This window comes from Colias philodice, chromosome 13 (genome assembly GCF_061535455.1).
Source record: "Colias philodice isolate Cphi_HAF_F1 chromosome 13, ilColPhil1 Martin Lab GWU primary, whole genome shotgun sequence".
In the NCBI taxonomy this organism is placed as follows: domain Eukaryota; kingdom Metazoa; phylum Arthropoda; class Insecta; order Lepidoptera; family Pieridae; genus Colias; species Colias philodice.
The window spans coordinates 5686936-5709984 of record NC_143098.1 but is presented as its reverse complement, the minus strand read 5'-3'; the positions used below and the strand labels follow the sequence as shown (position 1 = coordinate 5709984).

General features: G+C 30.9%; 1 protein-coding gene across 2 annotated transcripts in view; it reads right to left on the bottom strand.

The window, feature by feature from the left end:
• LOC149483372 (uncharacterized) overlaps positions 1-23049 on the bottom strand; it is a 118160-nt gene that overhangs the window by 47184 nt on the left and 47927 nt on the right. For both annotated transcript variants that reach the window (XM_089702383.1, XM_089702384.1), the window contains exon 8: positions 22386-22558. In XM_089702383.1, the coding sequence (XP_089558509.1) occupies positions 22386-22558 (173 nt within the window). The remainder of the gene's footprint in view (positions 1-22385; positions 22559-23049) is intronic.

The window sequence follows — 23049 nt, the reverse complement described above, 5'->3', positions numbered from 1 at the left end:
ACTGAAACGATTTGAATGGAATGATAGTACCTAAATATTTGATATTCAAACATGGTGTTCCGGATAACATTATAATATTATGCTACTTTTTACCCGGATTCTGTGCTTTGTAGTTAGTTTAATATATTTATCGAGTCATTGAGGGTACCATTAAAATTCGTTTTATGTACTTCCGACTCTAAAGTTGAAATATTTTGGACTGTAAAAAACATCATAGTGAATTCCTGCATGTTCATAATTTCATAGGAGACAATAATAAAAATGGGTAAAAATTAAAATATTCAACATGTGCAGCTAATATGAATAGGTTCTGTCAAAGTTATAAACAATTTAACACTCTTCATTATAACCAGTTGCCTATAGGTACAAGCCAAACATTACTATTGACTATACAAATGTTTGAGTCTTGGGAGTCGAGACTACTATGTTACGTAGCAAAATAAACGTTACATGCAAACAGCACAAAAAACCAACGTTGGACATAAAATATACCTCTGATTTATTATGATTTATATGAAATTATGAGGCGCAATTCAAATAGTTTTTGAAGAGCTTTTTTGAAAATCAGTTATAAACATTGAGTTTAAATCATATAACGAGAAAGCCTTTATTTTAAAAATCAATAAAATATTAAATAATCTTATATATAAAAATGAATCGCAAAATGTGTTGGTAAGCGCATAACTCGAGAACGGCTGAACCAATTTCGGTAATTCTTTTTTTATTATATTCCTTGAAGTACGAGGATGGTTCTTATGTACAGAAAACGTAAACATGTACCACGGGCGAAGCCGGGGCGAACCGCTAGTTTATTATAATATTATATTAATATTTATTATATTTTAATAAAACATTTATTTATTCAAAAAGACTTCTTCTAGAAGTCCTTTTTGATCGTCATAACATAGTTTTACCATATACCATCGATTTGGAAAGCAGTTACTACGCGAAATCTTTTATCCCAAAGGCCTTTATCCTATGGCTTTTATCGTGATTGGCTGACTGATTATATCATTGAGACTGAACCGATTTAGTTGACAAGAAGTGGGAGAATACGCTTACTTCAGTCGTGAAATTAACCTATTGTTGGTATTTTTGCTTACGTCACTAAACCAGTTAAGGGCATTTCACGTAATTCCTTTGGAATCGTAACGAATCTCCATATTTATTATTTCAAAAATAGAACTAAAAAGGAAATAAAAGGAGCGGCGGAAACAAGACCAAGAATTAAGATACATTTAAAGAAAGACTGTAAAACAATTAGTTATCACAAGGTTTTCGCTTATCATGCATAGAGCCACGCGTAAGAGTAAACTCTTATTATATTAAATGCACGGTCTAACAAAAATTTTCTAAAGATAGATGTATATTGCTTCAGCACGTTTCCTGTATTTTAAATAAAAAATATCGAAATTTGTCGTTACAATTTTCAAGGTGGCCTTAAGCAAATTACCTAATTTGGTTCCTAAATAAATTGAAATCATTATTAGTTTATCTTTCTAAAGAAACAGAACATTTTGGAATGTTTTTCAAATGAGTCATTTTGGGAAAAAACGCCAACGAATAGACTTTATTTTATTAATTGACACAGACGAATTAACTGCGATTTACACAAGCAATTATAGTAAGATTGAGTAACAGTATGGTATTTCGCGTAGATTGTCGAAATTAAGATGAAATGTTATGTATGAGAAGATTGCCAATGATTATCGATTGCGGATGGAATCGATTATTATTGCAATTACCATTAAATGGAGGCTTTACATTTCTCGATTCCATGATGTGTTTTGCAAATTACTTTTGTTAGGCTTTGAAAATTAGCGGTTTTATATTTTTTTGAGGTAGGTATATTAATAATTTTGGTTTCAACTTATCGAAACTCTCCCTTTCACTGAAAGTTTAATTTAATATGTCGGATATTAAGTGAAATATTACAATAAACATGAAGAAGAGCGCGTGTGCTCGGCATAAGTGAAACTTCTTTGGCAAGATTCAAAGACACCAAAATCGTTGCCATGACGTGTCGGTTTTGCCATTACACGACCTTGAAATTTTACTCTCAACGCGCCTAAAGAAGTTTCACTTCAAAAATTTCTAGATAACATTTTCTGCCTGAATATTCTAATACCTATAATAATTTTGCTTCGAAAGCCCGAATCTCAGGTCGTTAGATAACAGACAATGGTATTACAAACGGCATACTTTAATGATAATCTTTATAGCTAGATGAAATTGTAAAATTCCACTTAATGAATCTTAATCTTTGACCTCCGTTATACGCGATTAAAGAATGATTATTATGAAGAAATCAGATTTACAAGCGCTAATCATTAAATTAAATATGCATTTAAAATGGAGACAATTAAGATAGGTAAGTAATTTCTATTAAGTTGGGAACACCTATTGATAAATATACTTTCTGAATTTATGTTTCTACCACACCTACTCTAACTTCGCTAAATAATAGATGAGAAACGTTACTAATTTAGAAGCATTAATTTTGATTTCATAAATCTTTAACCTTATAAAACTTTTTAAATTAAATAAGAAAGTATAAAACATTTTTCTATCGTCTTTTGTCAGTCACAAACTTTATACAATATGGTGATTATAATTTACTAGCTTTCCGCCCGCGGCTTCACCGCGTTTTCAAAGAAAAACCCGCATAGTTCCCATTCCCGTGGGATTTCCGGGATAAGACCTATCCTGTGTGTTAATCCAAGTTAACATCTATATGTGTGCTAAATTTCATTGTAATCGGTTCAGTAGTATTTGCGTGAAAGAGTAACAAACATACACATACACATCGATACTCACAAACTTTCGCATTTATAATATTAGTAGGATAGGATAGGATAGGATAGGATAGGATAAGATTATTCCAGTTCAAAGTCCACGAATTGAGGCATCAAAGTTACCGTTCACATATTAAAACATAACTCTAACTACGTGCGTTTGCAACACGGCCAGTTTTGATGATTTAATTATAAAGTAATTTATAGAAAGTAAAACAGGACTCATCAAATGTCACAGAATGAAGGAAGTCACTTGACGGACGTTAACCTCGATACATTACGATGCAATCCGCAACTTAGATCGGTACTTTCTAAACGGACAAAAGCTTGAGATGATTCCAAAGATCCGAACATTTTGTGCACTGAATTTTTCTTTTTATTTAAGAACGATGTCGCTAAATTTGCAGCATTCCCACGATGCATTTTGAATGATTAAATGTAGATCTTATTATGATATGTGACGATCGTAACCACTTATGTATATTTTTATATGTATGTCCACTGGCCAGGCTAAAAATATATTATACCTACGTTTTACTGTGACTTTACTCAAACAATATTATCAAACTTATTCGTGACAATAAAATGTCTCTATTCAAATGCCAACAGTTATGACTATTCATAGTTACAAGTCAGTTATGGCACAAATTATTGATTGTAAAATTAATAGTTAACGAAACACTATTTGCTAATAATACAATTAACAAACTGACAATTAAATTATATGCATATTATGCACAGCACCAAAGAGTAATAAAATTCCATAGTACACGTAGACCTTCCTTTTTGTAACATTGTTTATTTTGATGAACTAGTAAATTTATATTTAGGATACTGAATCTTGGCATATGTATAACGGTCGTATTTGTTTCGGAGGTGATTTTTCATGATATGAATTACACAACAAAGTATAATTTTCAATGTTTTATTAACTTTCGAAATAGGCAGGTAGTAGTGAATTTACAAAAATGTAGGTACTTTGTTTTCTTTCTACATAGACTTCATCTTATATCGAATTTGATATATACTCTTGTAAAATATGGACTAGAATTCATTCGTGTTTATTTTAGTCGTTCCATATTTTATATGTAACTTAATAAGTATTGAATATATTGTTTTAATAAACATCAGGTGTTCAATAAAAAGCAAATAACTAAATAAGCAATGAATAAAATTAAAAATGTATGCTAAGCGTGCGATTAAAATAGATAAGTAAATATTCTGTTCTCAGCTGTCTCGACCTGTTACATTAGTTAGTGCGAACTTCACCGAGGGGTAATTAATGGGTACGATTTCCTGTTAAATCCTATAAAGAAGGTCTGGCAAGGAATTCTGGCCCGATGAAAAGAAAATTAACCAGTGAAATAAATGTGGAACGTGTCTTCCATATGGTTAATGTCACGGGACTTACTTTAACTTACTTTGTTTTGCTAAATTCATTTTACGCTTAATGGAAAAAGGTACTAGGCTACCATAGCTTTAAAAGAGCCGTGATGAATGTTTGCTCGAAAGCATAAAGCCTCAATCAATGTAAATTGATAATAGGATCCATGTTAGCTATCAAAGTGAAAGTGAGAGTCAATTGAAGAGCTATCGTCTAGGCAAGGAGCCATTAACTGTGATAATCTTATGAGATTAATTAGATCGACCCATTGTATTAACTGAAAGTATTATCTTCGGTATAATAAGCCTTCTTAAGAACCATAAATATTACGTGGGTTCTAAATAAAGAGCTGTCGATATTTTCACTCGACTCCAGAACTGAAATACGAGTTGAAAGACATAATTTAATATGAAAATGGTTGCATTAATGAATAATGCCCTTTCTGAATTATTAAATTACGTAGGCCTGCAAGGTACTATTTGACCAAGGCTCTATGTTGCTCTACATATACCTATAAATAATATAACTGAGTTAATAATTACATTTCATACATTGGGATTTCATAATTAAATTATTCTATTGACGATCAGCATGTGGAAGACATTTAAAACCCTGTTAACTACATTCAGGAAATTCAGTAATTGGTTTATCTTAGAAATAATCGTTAGAAGTAAGGTATTTAAAATTGTCCTTTCTTTCAAATTCATTCTATAATCGTGCCATTTTTTTGTTAAGTTTTAGGCGACAAAAGAATCGGAATAAGAAATGATGTATTATATTTCGGGGTCGATTGATGGAAGGTTTATGTTGAAACGTCATTCACGACGCCTTCAAGTTATTATTATTAATTAACATCTCACTGGGACGTCGGTTTTACGCTTCCATCAATAACTAGTGGCCAATTGGTATAGTTGACGAGAAATTATTGATTATTATAGCCATTTCAATTGGATTGAACAGTGAACACTATTGTTTTTATTAATTTGTATCGTGTAGTTTGTAACATAAAATACTGACTAATGTCCGGGTTGATGCTTATCAAAGAGACGAAGCCTATGTCGTGCCTTGTAGATTTTAGTTAGAAAAAAGTTTTTATGATCGGAACCTACAAAGTCAGAAACTTAACTTTGTCTAATATTATAAGTAGGTATAGATTATATCTAAATAAATCTATAAAGACGAAAAAATATAGATAAAAAATAGTAGATAGGTAATTAAAACATAATTTCAAGCTATTTTTAACCGACTTCAAAAAAAGGAGGAGGTTATCAATTCGGCCGGTATGTTTTTTTTATGTATGTACACCGATTACTCCGAGGTTTCTGAACTGATTTACGTGATTCTTTTTTTGTTCGACGCGGGATTGTGTCGAATTGGTCCCATAAAATTTTATTCGGATAGGCCCAGTAGTTTTTATTTTATGAGCATTTTTGTCTGTATTTGTAAATGTTGCAAGTGCAAGTTTGAAGTCGGTTGTTTTTAACGCAGTTAGCACTTGTTACACCTAATTAATTAAAATACGAACCATTAAATAATGTTAGAAAATATTATGTTGGACTAATCAAATACTTAAAATAGAATTATGCTAATAGGATATCTATTTATTATGTTAAAAGTGTAGTCATCGAATTAAAGAAGTATAGAACGAATAAAAATGAATGAAGCTGTGAAAGTCAGAATGTAAAAGTGTATAAAATCTGCCTTAATTATACTTAATGTTGTTATGTAACATATATTTTGAATGCAAACATGTAGCCCAGTTACAATTGTAAGTAAAACCATCTCTCTATATATGGAATAATGGAATTTTTAATCATGTAAATAATATTTTAAGGTTTCACTGTAAAGGTTTTTTTTAATCAAGTTTTTTGTTTTGCGTATGAAATTAATATACTTTATATAAAATTTCTACCTCGAATACCTCTTTAAGGAAAGTTTAACTAAAATAATATATAAATAATTTAATATTGTAACTATAACATGAAGACAGATTTAAATCGATTTTATGTTTGATAAATATTCGGGAAAATGTTTAAATGACCTTTTCTAAATTTAGAACATTGCAGAGTTTATTCGTTCATAAATCAAAAACAAGAAAGAAAACAGAATCTCATCCATCACAATAATTGTTTTTTTTGAAGTTAAGGCTTGGACACACTGGCCCAATGTTAATCGCAAATTTTGCAATTTTACAACATAGGTCGAATATGTCGATTATAGGTACGTAACTAATATTATAATACATTTCATAACTCTAACACCAAAGTGAAGCGAGGTCAGGTCTGTAATTATAATAAAAGTGAATAATTTTAATATGTGATGAGCTATAATTTTCCTAACAATTATATCAACTGTAGTAATTGTTATGGAAATTAAATAATCTCGTAACCGTACATCCTTCGTGCCTTCAGTTTTGAACATGCGAAAATAAACTTTAAAACCCACTGATAGAATCGATTGTCAAATGAATAGTTGTAAGAGATATATATGTAACTAATGGTAACGTTAAGATTATGATCGTACGGTCTTGTGAATTTGTAATAATGCAACACTGAGGTTGGTATAATGATACCACTTGAGAATGGCTGAAAGAACAATGGTTCTTTCAGCCATTCTCAAGTGATTTTTATGTGTGCATATATAAACTGTTAATGATTATTGCTTATTGTTTGTTAAATAAATCTCCGCTGTTGAAACTTGTATTAGAGATTACATAATTGTAGATCTTATTTCGATTGCAATAAAGGATATTGTTTCATCTATCATTTTTAATTTTAATTTAATATTATATAGGTATCTAATTATTATTATATAATATAATAGACATTTTCATATTCTCGTATATTCCAGTCTTATTTAAATAAGAAATTAAATAATAAGAATTATTGGGACATGTCTCATGTTTATTGTGGATCCATTTTCATTATGGGTAAGCTTGCTTAAACTGTCAAATTGTTAACTTTAAGAAACATAGGACTGTTTATTGGCTTTAAGCACTAACTTAATTGGTAACGTTAACTATTTTTTTGTTGTTTCTAAAGTGATACAATTGTAAAACAATGTTTGCTAGTATAGCTTGGTTTAAATAAGAATATCTTTGAACGTATCTATAAAATTTTAATCAACATTCGTTTGTTTTCAATTACGGTACTAATTTATTTTGTTTTCAACTTTAGTATGACTTCAGTTCGTTAATTTGTTTAGGTAAGTTTTGATAGGATGAAATGTTGTTATTTAATGATATTAAGGGGTAAATTAGGCAAATAATTAATTCAAACTTCATGTTTAAATTAAATTTCTAATACAATATGAATATCTGTTGCTAATTTTGTTTATTGTGTGCCTACTACGAATTTAATTTTTTGTTAATAAGTTGTTCATGCCCTGATAATGAGGTTATATTTAATAATATAATAGGTACGGAAACTAACATCGATTGTGTGTTTTCAGGGCTTGGCCAGTAGGTAGGTACCTACTAATAATAAGGTAGGTAAAAGTAAGGAACGATAACTTCGAATAATTTTCCTTATCAAGATTAAAATTTTGTTGAAAAGTTTATTAATTATATTTATATTAAATGTTATTTAGGGAGGCGTGTCTGCGAAGGGATGTTTCATTTGTCACGATTTCCGAAGAAATAACAACAATAATTTGGAAAATCCAAAAGTGCACGCCTCATAATTTTTTTTTAATAAATATTTATTAATTATTATTTTTGTTTATTTAATAACAATTAAACCACATCGAATCAGACCCTGAAAAATGAAAGGGTTCTATTCCTGAGCATACTCAAGCGTAAGAGAAAAAAAAAAGACTCGATTAGTAAAGTATTTCGGTCGCTATCGTGTTAACAAGAAAAAGGATCCGCACATACAGACACACGGACGTCCAAGACAGAACTTTTTTAAACTGTTTTTTAACTAGTTTAAATAACAAAAATGACATCAAAAATATCATGAACGTTAAAAATAGTGTTTTTTCTTAATATGTGTGTGTATGTATTATCTTACAAGTGCAATGTATGATACATAAAGACATTTTAAGTTTGAAAAATCAGATGTTTTGCGCGAAGTGACAGTAGTACCCACCTCAACGCTTCGCTTATGAGGCGTGCAATACCCGAAGATATAAGGTATGTCCGTCCGTCCGTCCTAACTCCTAATCCTTCGTATCCCTATAACGTCTATAGTTATAAATATTTAATATATCACAGATAATATATTGATGTAGTGTTACATTGTATTAGTGTTCACAAAATTCACAGCCAGCAATGCGGGCAAAACCGCGGGGCACAGCTACTATTTTTATAAGACACATAAGACCACCATAAAATTCGAAAATCTGATACTTTTAATATTTACATTAGCTGTAAATTAAATCATTTAAATTATTTATTAACATATTACCTATATGTTGCAAAGCAATTACACACAGTTGCACCTACCGACCTGTGTGGTAATTTTAGAAAGGACTTTACAAAATAGTGCAATAGTGCCATCTGATTGTATAATTGATTTTATTGACAAGGTAGACGGGTGTAAAGAATCTAGAACAAGATCTTCTAGCTTAGCGCTTCGGTATAAAGCTATGTTTCATAACGAAACGGTTAAATATACAAAAAAATACATACAAATAAAGATAAGGATTTTTATGAAAAAACTATTCTAAAGAATCTTGTACTTAAGTGCGATTTTTTTAATTATCTATCTTATGGAAAGAAAATATATAAAAGGGGCACTACAACAACATCTGCCGGGACAGCTAGTATAATATAATATATTTGTCGGTTGAATAAAAGAAAAAAAAAATCGCCAGCTTTCTAATTTGAATATAAATTTTGCAAGCCATGTTTTTATTTAATGTACCTTATAATCATTTAATGACATAATCATTTGCCATTTATTTTGAATAGCTTTGGGTAATCTTAATTCTTAGCGCGTATATGCAAACCTTTCACCTATAATTTAAACTTAGATGCGCATTATTTCAAATTTCAATCAATTTATACTGATATTAATCTGATATCAGTCTTTTTATATATAAATAAGTTATTTATCTTATTATTCACAAACTGTATGTTATATTTGCAATAAAAAATCTTACAAAATTAAAAAAAGGATACACAATCACTGTTAAAAGCATGTAATATGTTAAACGAATTTTATTTCTATCCAATCGATTAGCTAATAAAAATCAATTGTGCTGTTTATAAACTACTCATAAAGTCATAAATCGTTGATTATGGATCTACAGTAAAATTACAATGACTCTAGACGCAAAATAATTTTATTACCAACCAGAATTAACTAAATGGATGCTAAAAATATACATACATTACATACTTCAGCAGTTTCACTAGAATGGTTCCCGGATATAGAACAACCTATATTTTATTCAAGTCAAAATCTGGAAGTATTCTTACCTACTATGTTTGAGCCAAATAAGGTTTATCGTGAAAGAGCAACAAACTCAACAAACTTCAGATCATCACAAAACTTCTGGCTTTATAAATATATTATGGTATTTTTAATGACGTTTTCTTTGTTTTTGTTTCCTATAGAATAGATTAAGAGTATCGTAGTTTGAAATAAACAGAAAAAAGTAGAGGGAACTATCTCGGGCAAGTTGACAAAAAACAAGGGATAATTTGTATAAATATGGGATAAACAGATTGATTCTTTTTATGATGTAGTCCGTGCCTTCTATCTAATCTAATATCTAATATATATTATAAAGGCGAAAGTTTGTAAGGATGTATGGATGTATGGATGTATGGATGTTTGTTACTCTTTCACGTAAAAACTACTGAACCGATTACAATGAAATTTAGCACACATATAGAGGGTAACTTGGATTAACACATAGGATAGTTTTTATCCCGGAAATCCCACGGGAACGGGAACTATGCGGGTTTTCCTTTGCAAACGCGGGCGAAGCCGCGGGCGGAAATCTAGTATTCTATATTCTTTTGAGTAATAGAAGACATTTCAACGCATTCTCGCACCGCACATTTTCCTCCCACTGCTTTGGTGGAAACCCATTTTCACAGCATAGCTAGACATCCTCGCAAGGCACGTTTCCCTGGCATATTATTGGTGGAAAAGCACCTTTATACATCTCTATCAATACCTATAAAGTATTCTAAACTATGAAAGCTATAAATAGTATTTAGTTTTATTTTAGTATTCAAGACGCATATATGTATGTATGGGATATAAGTGATAGGCTGGAATCTCTCCAGTTGCCAAACTCATTTTGTAGTCAGATAGTGTTTTTGAACCTTTCCGTTTTATGCAATTAATTAACGTAGAAATTCTGTTAATTGTGGAAACGAGGATGTGGACGGACTGCGTAATGACGGGAGGAAAATTATGTTAGGTTAGTATCTCATTACAGACTAATCTATTTAACTATTATCACACCCACTTGTAAAGGCGTGGTTTATAGTTAGTGCTAGATATATGTAATTAGTAATGTAGGTACTATATTTTGGTTAATTAAAATATTCATTTTTTTATTTTATGTTTTTTTATTATGCTACTCTTTCCTGTGGGTAGTGTAGTAGAAATCACTTCATCGATTAAATATTATTAGGGAATCAAAATGAAATGTCCGCTTCTAATTTAGGTTTTTAAGTCGATTGTATAAAACAATTTATTCAAGATAATATTTTAAAAAGGCAAATACTCAACGGAAAAAAGAGCGAAATCCTTAAAATTATTAAAGTAAAAATTCATACACATTTTTCACTCCTGATGGCCGCAAGAAATGTCCGCTTGTAATTTAGGCTTCTAAGTCAATCATATAAAACAATTTATTCAAGATAATATTTTAAAAAGGCAAATACTCAACGGAAAAAAGAGCGAAATCCTTAAAATTATTAAAGTGTAAATTCATACACATTTTTCACTCCTGATGGCCGCAACTACAACTTCATTAAAAATGCAATAAAGCAACGATATAGTTCACAAACATGTTGTATATTATGTAAATAATTAAAATATTTAGCAGCAGTTACTACAAAGCAGCGTATGCGTGAATTATGAAATTTGTACCATCACTTTTGTAACGTCATTAAAAATTAACAATGCATCTTTCACCACACAATTATCTACTTACTCATGAATCATAATCGTCTCAACAACCATTTAATTGACAAGTATAGATTACTCGTGTTCTGATTCCATCTATTTCGGACAACACAGACTTCAGCTACGTACAAATTACAATAAATTTCATAGATAAACAATGTTTTGCACGCAGTTGATGCAACCCAATAAACACATGATTTTATTAGGGCCACGTGAAAGCTTACTACGTAAGTTTCCTATTTTCCAACCTTGAGCCGAGTAAGTAATTAGCGTCGTCATGATTAAATAATTAAAGTATTGTGTAAGGCTGATGATACGTGTGAATAATACGAATTCGTGAGATTTTTGTTTAGATATTTTTCTATTGTTTGTTTTCTGCGAGGGATCTGCTTCTTACATAATTCGCAAGTCGCAATGTTAAGGCTACGTGACAAATGGTTATGTAAAAAGTTGATAATAGATCCATTTATAAGGATTAAAGAGAGAAATTTGTGGATTTTTTTTAGGAAAATGTTTTCAGTCATTCAAATAGGCACTAGGACAATTTCGGTATTTTTAAAAATATGTATCTATACGTCGTTATATTAGTAAAAAGAAGTGCAGCACAATGTATACAATTTAGAATAATAAGCCGTTCTCTGACCTCTGTCCCGTCCCGTCCCGTGATATTGATGGACGGTTGAGTGTCTAATTGACCGCGATTTCTTAAATCTTGTTATATTCATACGTTAACACTTATTTTTAGCGTTTATTTATTTCTAAATAATACATTCCATTCAGTTATATGTGAAGGTTCTCTTAAGTAACTTTGTAATAGTACGCTATAGTTAAATCGAACAAATAATTAGTAAATATATAATTGATGCTTTACGAAACGCTTTTAAATGTCAAATTCACTCTCTGTGGAACGACCTCCCGAGCTCAGCATTTCCGGACAGATACGACTTAGGGTACTTCAAAAAGAGAGCGTACTCTTCCCTAAAAGGCCGGCAACACACCTGCAACCGTACAGGTCTTGTGGGTGATTATGGGCGGCGCCAATCATCGGCCATCGCATTAATCCGGTGACGCGCCAGCTCGTTTGCCCGCTAATACATAAAAAAAAAAAAATTCACTAATATAGGTAGTGATGTTGTCCAAAGATCCGCTCTAAAAGCCCTACTACTCTTACATCACGTCGCAATTCATGTAAAAGAAACTGATGTTAATAATAATCACTTAAACTGAAGTAAAATGTCAGGTAAAGTTTAAGTTTCTAGTATGATTTAAAAACAATGATATTATATATAGAAACAAGAGGTAGATACGTCATCAACGCACCAAAACTGATTCCGTGAATTGGTCCTATTTGGGACCAATGCAATCAATCAGATTGTCACCGGTCCCAGTGAGCGCATGTGCCGATAGGTACATTAAAGTTGTCGAAAATGCCTTCCTGTGTGTTCAGAAAGTGCACGTATTCGTGCAAAAAAATAAAGAAAGATAAAGGAATATCATATCACAGGAAAATATATTAAATTATTACAGTTTAAGATTAAAAATAACAATTTACAATTCTTTATGAATGACACTTGCTTGACACTTCTATTGAAATAATGAAAGGGATAAAACATTGCTTCAATCACTAGTGTGACAAAGCTAGCGTACACTGAGTTCAAAGATTAACATGTAGATACGATTATTGAAAATAGAACGCTTATTTTATTAATTTCGATTTGGGTAAATACTTGATTATTTTTATATTTAAATCCACACAGTGCATGTAATTAACAAATATATCTATTTATTATATTGTACAATGAAATCGTGATGGCAAAAATGTTTGTTTGCAAAAATGATGTTGAATACAATAAAGAAAAGATTATCGCTACGGACGAAAAATGCTATTTGCTTTTCTTTATATAGGTATTGAACATAAATTTTATTTGTGTCTTAGATAAAAAAGGCTTATACTTCATCCTTTCTTTTATTTCATCTTTTTTTTTCATCTAGGCACCACTATTATTATATCCTACAAGTTGGAGCGATGACCTTGTACGGGTTTCGGGAACTGCCTTGAAAGGAATAGCGTAAGATCGGTCCTTATGGCATTCTATAAGGAGGACTATGCTCAGCAGTGGGTGTTTATCGGGTGAAATGATGATGACCGAAAACGAACACCACAGCTAGTAATAAATACTTAATACAATTATATCTCCAAAAAAGTTTTTTTATTTTAATACAACATCATATTAATAATTAAATAGTAAATGAAATTGTCCCATTTGTTTACTTGTGCAGGAACTGTAACATCTATAACATTGAACCTTCTGTGTCGTTAGTCTATGCCAATTACCATGGCAACTATTTGTTTATTTATATTTAATTGGTGAATTCTTATGACTTTTGCTTACACCTGCGCGGAAGTGACAAACTATCTTTGTCTTTTTTGTTTATATCATTTTATTAGAGCCATCTCTCTTATACAGTCTGTCAATGTAATAAATTAAGTAAAATTAAACTTGTATTTGTGTGTGCCTGACACTGCATATGAAGCATTTTTTTGGATATATTGTGAGTATATAACGTATCTATACATAAAATATCATTGTTTAAAAAATGCAAGCAAAAATACAAAAGCTCCGTTTGAATTTTCACAGAATGTCAGCCGGGTCAGCCATTGGGGGTAGGTATACTCTATTATACGAACAGTAAACACATGTTCATAATGATGATGAATTCAAAATAGAATTAAAAGACATACAACGTATAGAAGTATATTACCTACATTTAAAACTTACTCAAAATATAGAAAGCAATTCTACATCATTTCTACATTTGTTTATAAAACGTTCTACACTATTTTCAAACATTTTCTTACGTAAACCTTGTCCCAAAAAGGTACAATAATAAAAACAGGATCAGGCAAGTGCGCCGACATTTTAACATCAACATCGACATAGATTCGATAACTGACATATTTTATTCTTTAGATTTCTGCAGCCTAAAGAACAAAAATCATTCCTAACATAGTCATAAAATGAAACTATTGAATTGTTTGTTTGTTATGTATTTATTTGTATTTTCGATTTCAGTAATCTTCAAACTCGCTCGACCGATTATAACAATTTATTGGAACAATGGATAGTTAATAATTATTTAAGGAGCAGAACTACTGACCTGTCTAATGGAATTGGGGCATATTATCTATACTGATATTGTAAAGCTGAAGAGTTTGTTTGTTTGTTTTAACGCGCTAATCTCAGGAATAACTGGTCCACTTTGAAAAATTCTTTCAGTGTTAGACAGCCCATTTATCGAGGATGGCTATAGGCTATAATATATCATCACGCTAAGACCAACAGCGGAGCAATGCGGGTGAAACCGCGCGGCACAGCTAGTAGGTTATAAGAGTATTATTATAATGTTTGTATGAACAGATTATCGAAGTCGAGCTAAATATACATACTTAACATTGAACCAACTGTTAGTTGTTGAACGATTATTATTGTTATTCCAAAATCCATAGCTCAAAAGCAAAACATTAGACGTGGTATATATAGTCAGTTATATAAACATGTTTATACAGGGTGTAATCGTTAAGTGTGCACAGGCGATTATTCCGTAACTATTACAGATATCAAAAAACTTTAAACTGATATCGAAAGTACTTAACCTAATGAGTAAAATGGCCATAATAAATTTTTAAAAATAATACGAGAAATATCTAAAAAATTAACTTTAAGCCCTCCCATACATTTAGTATGAGATATGAATATCCCATGTACATGGGTTGATCCAAAAGTAATGATAATCAATATTAAACAAGGTCATTACAGTTAAAATAATTATGTATTTCTCTAGATAGTCTTCTAACTAGATAATACTTCGATATTTTTTTCCTTAACTTAGAAAAAAAAAAACTTTGACTTCATCTACAAAAACCCCTCAAAATCGGCCATCACTTCGCTGTCGTCTTAAAATTTCTTATATCGACGGTGTTTCTTGTGCCGAGGTAAGAGATAGAATTAACTAGGAGCTAGATCTTACAAACAGGGTGGGTGTTCAAGCATTTTCAATGCCGATTTTTGATTGGCAGCCATCGCAACTGACGCTTTGTGATCTGGTGCGTTGTCTTGGTGAACCAACATTCAAGACCGAAGTTTGCCATGTCTCTTTTTCTTACTAACCTACCCGCAATCTTTTAATTTGGTCTGTGTAGTAAGAGCCCTGTGTAGTAGTGGCTACCTTCTTAAAATATTCCACATTTCTTCAGCGTCCCAAAAAACTACGGCTTTAATCTATCCCACTAATTTTCACTTTGAAAATCTTCACCGTCACTTTGGAAGCTCGCATCCAGGCCATTGATTGTTTCTTGGTTTCAGCATAAACATGGTGAACCCAGGTAACGCCCATGGTCACAAATCGTGACAAAAAATTATCCTGATCTCATTAAAAATTTAGAAATTCACCCTCTAAATGTCGAATCGTTGTTTCTTCTTTTCGTCGGGAAACATTCTGGCTCTCACTGTTCACATTAAAATTAATGTTAATACTTGGAAACGTGGCCTGTAGATATAATTTTTTTGTGATAACTTAGTGATTACATGAGCAAGCATAAAACATTTATTTTATATTTTTATGTGCACAGGAAATACCCAATTATCATTACTTTTGGATATATGTAACATTTAATATGAAAGATTTTAGCTTTTTTTTTGTTTTTTTTGGTTTTCTGCTTTAATTACTTCGCAAATTTGGAGGGAAGTTCATTTAGAAACTGTAAATAGACCTCCTCATTGTATTGCACAATAAGGACGTCACTTCGAAAATCTACTATGAATACAAAATGTATGGGAAATAAATTGTATGGGAGCGTTTAATGTAACATTTTTGGTTATTTCTCGTTTTATTTTTAAAAATTTATTATGGCCATTTTACTCATTAGGTTAAGTACTTTCGATATCAGTTTAAAGTTTTTTGATATCTGCAATAGTTACGGAATAATCGCTTGTGCACACTTAACGATTACACCCTGTATATGTACTCTCATAGATCATAATATAAGCGAAATAGAATAGGTTGGTTACTGTGATTTATGAATATTAGGTACTAAGAATATTCGCATATTAATATCAAGTAATACGCTCTATTTCTATTAGAATATGTTTTATATTGTGTTTTTTTGCGTATTGTTACTTTTATCATGTTGTTTTATTATAATAATATTTTGTCGAGACACAATATGCTGAAAATAATTGGAAAGATTTAAAGTTCGGGTGACCTTATTTTATGTAATTTATTGAAAATATTGAACCTACTATTAACTATTTAAATATAATACAAATATTAAGTATGTAAACGAGAACCTGCTAAAAAGAGCAATTTTACTATTTTAATGGGCAATATTATTTTAGATGGTATCACAGTAGGTCCAGCCATATATAACTTTACGCTTTATGAGACAGTAGTTCAGTATTTGTAGAGTATAGTAATAATTGAAGCATGTTTTCGATTATATTGGGTCAAGTTGTAGCTTCTAAATAGATATATAATATTAGTTTAAAATATTTTAACTCTTTATTATTATATGGTTTCGTCTTCAAAGTTCCTTTGGAACCACCATATGATATGATCACTATACGTAAAGCTAATGATAATTACAATAATTATAATAAAATTATAATAAATACGTGAATTGTCGAGTTTCTGAGTAGGCGAATCAAGATGGAAGACTCTCCTTATTCTTTCACTCCCCTTGTTCTCAATCCTATTGTTAAAATATCTGATATTCATATTGTTGTATAATGCGACCTATTTCGAAAATAACGATTGCCTCATTGGCTTTGTGAAGCGTTACATCGTACATAGATTGGGAAGCCTACGCCTAAAAGGTCGCATAACGTCAGAGAATCTCCCTTCAAACGATTTGGATCTTTCCTCTGCCTAATAAATAATAATTGAGATACAGTAACGTTTTTAAAAACAATAATATGTACTGTAAATGTACGTTCTTAGTGGAGGCTCGCGTTTGTTCAGATTATACGGCATTTAGTGGTCAATATCTTTAGGTACATTTATCCCCCTGTAAAATAATGTCTTTCATACTTTATTATACGAAAGGCCATAACTGGCGTAAGTATCAATGCAATACTTACACCAGTATTCCATTACACGGTTTATTAGGGCTAAATTACAGGTACATATGTTTTTGTCGAGAAAAACTCCATTCTCCATTCAATTGTAACGCAATTTAAATATTATCTTTATGAAGATCTTTTGACAGTAATTAATATGCACACTTCCAAGATTGAAAACGCAGTCTCATTAACATGTAATCAACTTTATTCCCATGAAATGTAATATACTGTTAAGTATAAATTAGATTACGTTAGAGTTTATACATACATATAATTTCATTTTTTGCAATTAAAACGAAGAAAGTGGATAATAGACATTCTTAGATAAGTACCTATTCTCTATTTATGAGACTGTCCCTCATACTTTCAGAGAAATGTATATTTAAGTAGGTAGGCCTAATGATACTTTTTGAACATCTATTGAAACATGATTAATGTTTGTATAGTAGTTATTAATTAAAAAACGCTACTGTAATTTTACACATAGGCAATAATGTGTAGACTGTTTTTTTATAAATCGTGATTGTATATATTGTATTTTCTTACAAAGTTGAAAAATAGAATCGTATTATCGTAGGTATATTTGTTCAACACAGACTGAAAAAGACTAAAATACAATATACCTTTAGACTATGTGACGATGATGATATATATAGGTACTGAAATCTGAATAAACTATGAATATGTATAACAACAACAATGACAAAAGAGCCTCTTTATTTTATAAAAATATTATTTTAAAATTGGCAAATCATTCTGGTAACATCGTTGTTGAATGTGGGTCTCAAATACCTACTAAGATAACTACACTTTTGAAATCGCACTTTGCAGATCACCGCAAAATATTAAAGATAAAAAAATTCGCAATAAACTGTGACGTTCTGTGTAAATGTACATATACTTTACAATTACAAAACAAAAAATAAAATGTTTTTTATTTTAATGTTATTTTTTTATCATAAATTATTACAAAAACAGTTAAGATATAATCTTGCGATGTATTTTGATATAATGAGAGTTATTAGTAAAACTAAACGTAGATAATAATCATAAAAAATATCGTGTCTAAATTTAATGCGAAAAATAAAAAAAAACTACCTATACTTCGTAAGAAAAACTTTTGAATATAAAAAAATCTTCGCAAATCTTATTGTATAATATTTAAACTATCAACATTTTATTATTTTATATATCGATCATGCCTACAATTTATATTTTATAATGCATTGATGTAAAAAACACAATTTTTCCAGTATTTCAAACTTTAAGCTTATTGCAATCTGCAAATCTACTGCATCTTAAAATCAATTAAAGAGAGAACGGGATATGCATCATCTAGGTCAGTTGCACTGCATTCAGCATTGTGCAACTTAATTGCACTTAGATAAAAGAAACGACGTGCTAAAATTTGGCAAATTTCTTCATTGTGTGTAACAACGTGCGAAATGAGATCAAATCTGAGACGTTATGTGTTCCTCCGCGAACCGTTTAGCTTCTGACGAGCTTTCATCTCCGAAATATGAATCAATTATGTATTATTACTTGAGTTTAAACAAAATAGCTGTTTATATGGCTAAGTAATTATATTAATTGTAATTATTATTTAATCTAACTATGAAGGATAGATTGTTTTTATTTATTTATTTATCGTTAGTGACGATTTAATTTAAAAACTGCTGGAACTTTCAGAAAGCTTTCAGATATATTTCCGAAGTAATATTAAATATTTTTTTAGTATATAGCCTAGCTTATTTTAAGAAAAAGAAGGTAAAATAAATAAATAAAAATAGCAAATCATCCTCATATTAAAAAACCATGAAACTGACATTTCACGCATTTTGTGAACGTACCTATGGCTTTGTTGTGAAACTACATTTTGTTAGGTTTCTATACTGATTTAACGAATTCTGTTCCCATACAATTTTTTTACATTATATTTGCTTTGTTAGTACATACGGTAATAATGCCTACTTATGAAACATCATCATCGCTTTAGATTTCATTTTCAATCAGTTTATTTAACAAATTCTTCTTCTATACTAGGGAAATTATATTTAAATAAATATTTGATAACACCTTAATTAATTCTACGTAAGAATGTATCTTCGATAGGTATATCTATACTAATATTATAAAGTTGAAAAGTTTGTTTGTTTGAACGCGCTAATGTCAGGAACTACTGGTCCGTTTTGAAAAATTCTTTCGGTGCTAGATAGCCCCTTTATTGAGGAAGGCTATAGGCTATATTATATCAACACGCTAAGACCAACAGGAGAGGAGCACTGCGGGTAAAACCACGGAGCACAGCTAGTAAGCACATAAACTATAAAAAAATAGTGTGTGAAAACTAACAGTACCGTTAAAATGTTCGATCGTATCTCATCGGATTCGAACTTTGAACAATGACCTGTCATTTTTTCAACACCATAACATCATGGAGATACAAATCTCTTTACGTACCTAATTGTTTGTCTTACATCTTAACAACATTGAAACATGAATGATTTTGTAACGGTAATTATAGATGATTTATAAATTATTTACTAATAAAATTCGTCGTTAGTGCTTCTATTTTTCATGTTAATATAATCAGGCGTGAGACAAATGTCTAACGTCTTGATTATCAAAGTTACAAAAATATTATAATTTCTATAGTTTATTCACCATTATTAAGGTTTTGTTTTAAATACACGATGTATAAAAATTATAAAATTGCTCCTCATCCCGCTTACTCTTTAAGATGATTTTAATAGAGACTCGGTCGAACGATTTCTTTGTATCAAGCTAACCTAGATACAAATTTCTAATCTCTTAAGTATCATAAAGTGAGACCGGACTGAATTTCGATACACAGGACTTAACCGCTTGCAAAATGTTTTAATCTGCCATAAAATGTATTTCGTATTCATTGAACACAATAGAATCGGTCTACTTACGTTACGATTTACGTAGTTTTTAGCTCATCTGAATTATAAGTGTTGTTTTACTTGATGGGATTATTATTGAAATAGAGGAATACGCAAATTTTTATTTAGTAATAAAATCAATTAGTGTAAAAAACAATAATAATATGCCATACATTTTCCTTATTACTTTTGTTCATAAAGCAAAACACACACGAAATAATAAAAGTCATTCACGCGTTATCATATTAGATGGTTGCGTATTAATATTGTAGGTACATTATAATATACGTCACGTCTTGTATCGACGTCCCTAGAGGTACCCAAACCACGCTTGACTCAATAGACGTTACAAAACAACGCAAATCGAATCGATTCAAGTTTATTTAATTGTTCAAAATTAAGAGCATCCGCTTAAAACTTTAGATGGTTGTTAACTGTTCAATATTAAGGAAAATTCAATACCCGATTATTAGTTGAATATTCGAAGGTTTTAATTAAATTTGTGATGTTATACAATATAAACTTAGTATGATCAGTGATGGGTTGTACATAAAAACTAAGCAACATTGAAGATCAAAGTGAGCACAACAAATAATCTTGTATTTAAGGATCGTATTAATCTTATAATCCATTTTCGAAGGGCTCCCGAATAAACAAAAGCTTCCTGTTCAAACAAACAACACTCGAAGGTAATGTTTTGAGTAAACCTTATAAAAGGGTTTTAATGAATAAGTACGGTCTACATAAATCGTTCTTCGCAGCTTGAAGTGTGATATCATGTCGTTATGAACGATCGACCTATTTTTTACCGCTCTGAATATCGACGGAGATTCACAATTCGTAGCGTATTTTTTTATTCTGCCGGTAAATACCACACCTGCCCCCCTATGCAAGTGGCATATGCAATGCTGTAGATACGTTTATCTACAGCTTACGTCAATCTCATACATTCGTAGTCTATTCTATTGAACGCTACGCTAACAGAAAGCCACTTGCATAGGGGGGCAGCGCTTGTAAGAAGTTCTTACTAAGAACGCTCACGCTAGTACGAAGGCATGTGAAAAATTACAAATGTATGCCGGCTTTCACACACATAGGAAAATTACTCAAGGTCTGTAAAGATTATGTAAATATAGTAATAATTTTTATTGTAGCAGGTACCAATGAAGAATAATATTTTAATACTCGACACTCATATTACCGGAGTCCATTAATACTTGGATGATCTATATTATTGGTCTTATGATGGTAAATCTTAATATTATAGATGAGTGACATAAAATAAACTTGTAGTTGTATTGCAAATTGTGTATTAAAAAGGTTATACATCAATGGTTATGTAAGGTGAAGTCGTTATCTGAGGAAGTGACATAATTTAATGTAATCATTAATACCTAATACCCAATCTGTCAGAGCCTCAATTAATCGTATATTTATTGCATCACTAATTTGTATAAAATTTACATTTTGATGGGTGACGCTTAATTAGAATATATGTTTCTAGCGTTATTTTGTAGATTTATGTTATAAAAAATATTTTTTGGGTATTTTTCGTTTCCATTGAATTTAATTTTGTCAATTGTTAATATGATTAACATCGCTATCATTTGCAGTCACCTGTTCATTTTAAAAGGCAAATTTTTGTTAAGTAGAATATTTGCAGCTACAATAAATGCCATTAAAAAAAAAAGAATTTAATTTCAGGTTCGCTAACAAAATAAGTAAGTACATTAACTCAAATATTATTCCCGCCTCTCGATTGGTACCTAATCTTAGTGATGAGCTAAATACTGAAATACAACTTAACATTCTGAAACCCACTAGAAACTACTAGTAAATAGCTTAATGAAAATAACTTTGAAAGTTGATCCCGGTCAAACTTCAAGTATTTGAAGATATATTATCTTTTATTAATTTTCAAAACACATGTGTGCGTGTGTTCATTTTCAAGCATGCGTGTGTTTGCGTGAGGCGTGTACACACTTTGACTGTATTGAAAGTCAGCGCACGTTTACGTGTGTGCAAAGGGAGTGTCTATGTGTGAGTATAAAAAGTCTTCTGCTTCATTCAACTTATAAACTACTACTCACTGCCTCATGAACCAAATCGGTTGGTTCGACATAGTTTGCAGCGGCGAAGGAGCGGGAGCGGGGCGGATTTCCCTTAATATTATAGCAGTAATCCGCTTGACTGCTCTTGCGCTGAACGCCAGTATGACGCCTGCAGCTAGCACGCAAATACCGCCATAGAGGGCCCACAGCATCTGCCACATGGTAATATTTAAGAAGACAGAATATTAAATAATCGAACGGTTGAGAAAAACGCAACTCAATAGCGGTAATATTATTTGGAAATATGATGAGACCAATGGGCAAAAGGCCTAGCTCTATAGACGCTACAGCTCTATAGACGCTTCTTTTTTTCAATATTTTGATAATTTTAATATTAATATCATGCTCTTCCTGTGCAGGTTACTCGAAGAGAAGTCAATCTTCGAAGTCCGAAGTTGAATTTCCTAAAACTTTTCCTATCCAGATTGTTATCAAATGATCAAAGTAACTATGTACTTTAAGTGATATTATGTGTGAATAGATAGTGTGACCGCCCTAATCACTTTATCTACAACCTATTTAAGGTTGAACATATGGTGCGTCTAATTAATCCTAATTCCTTTCTGTTAAGCAGCTTGTGTTTTGGGTTGTCTATTTGCATTTAAGTATGTTTCGAATATTTTGATGGTACGTTAAAAATACT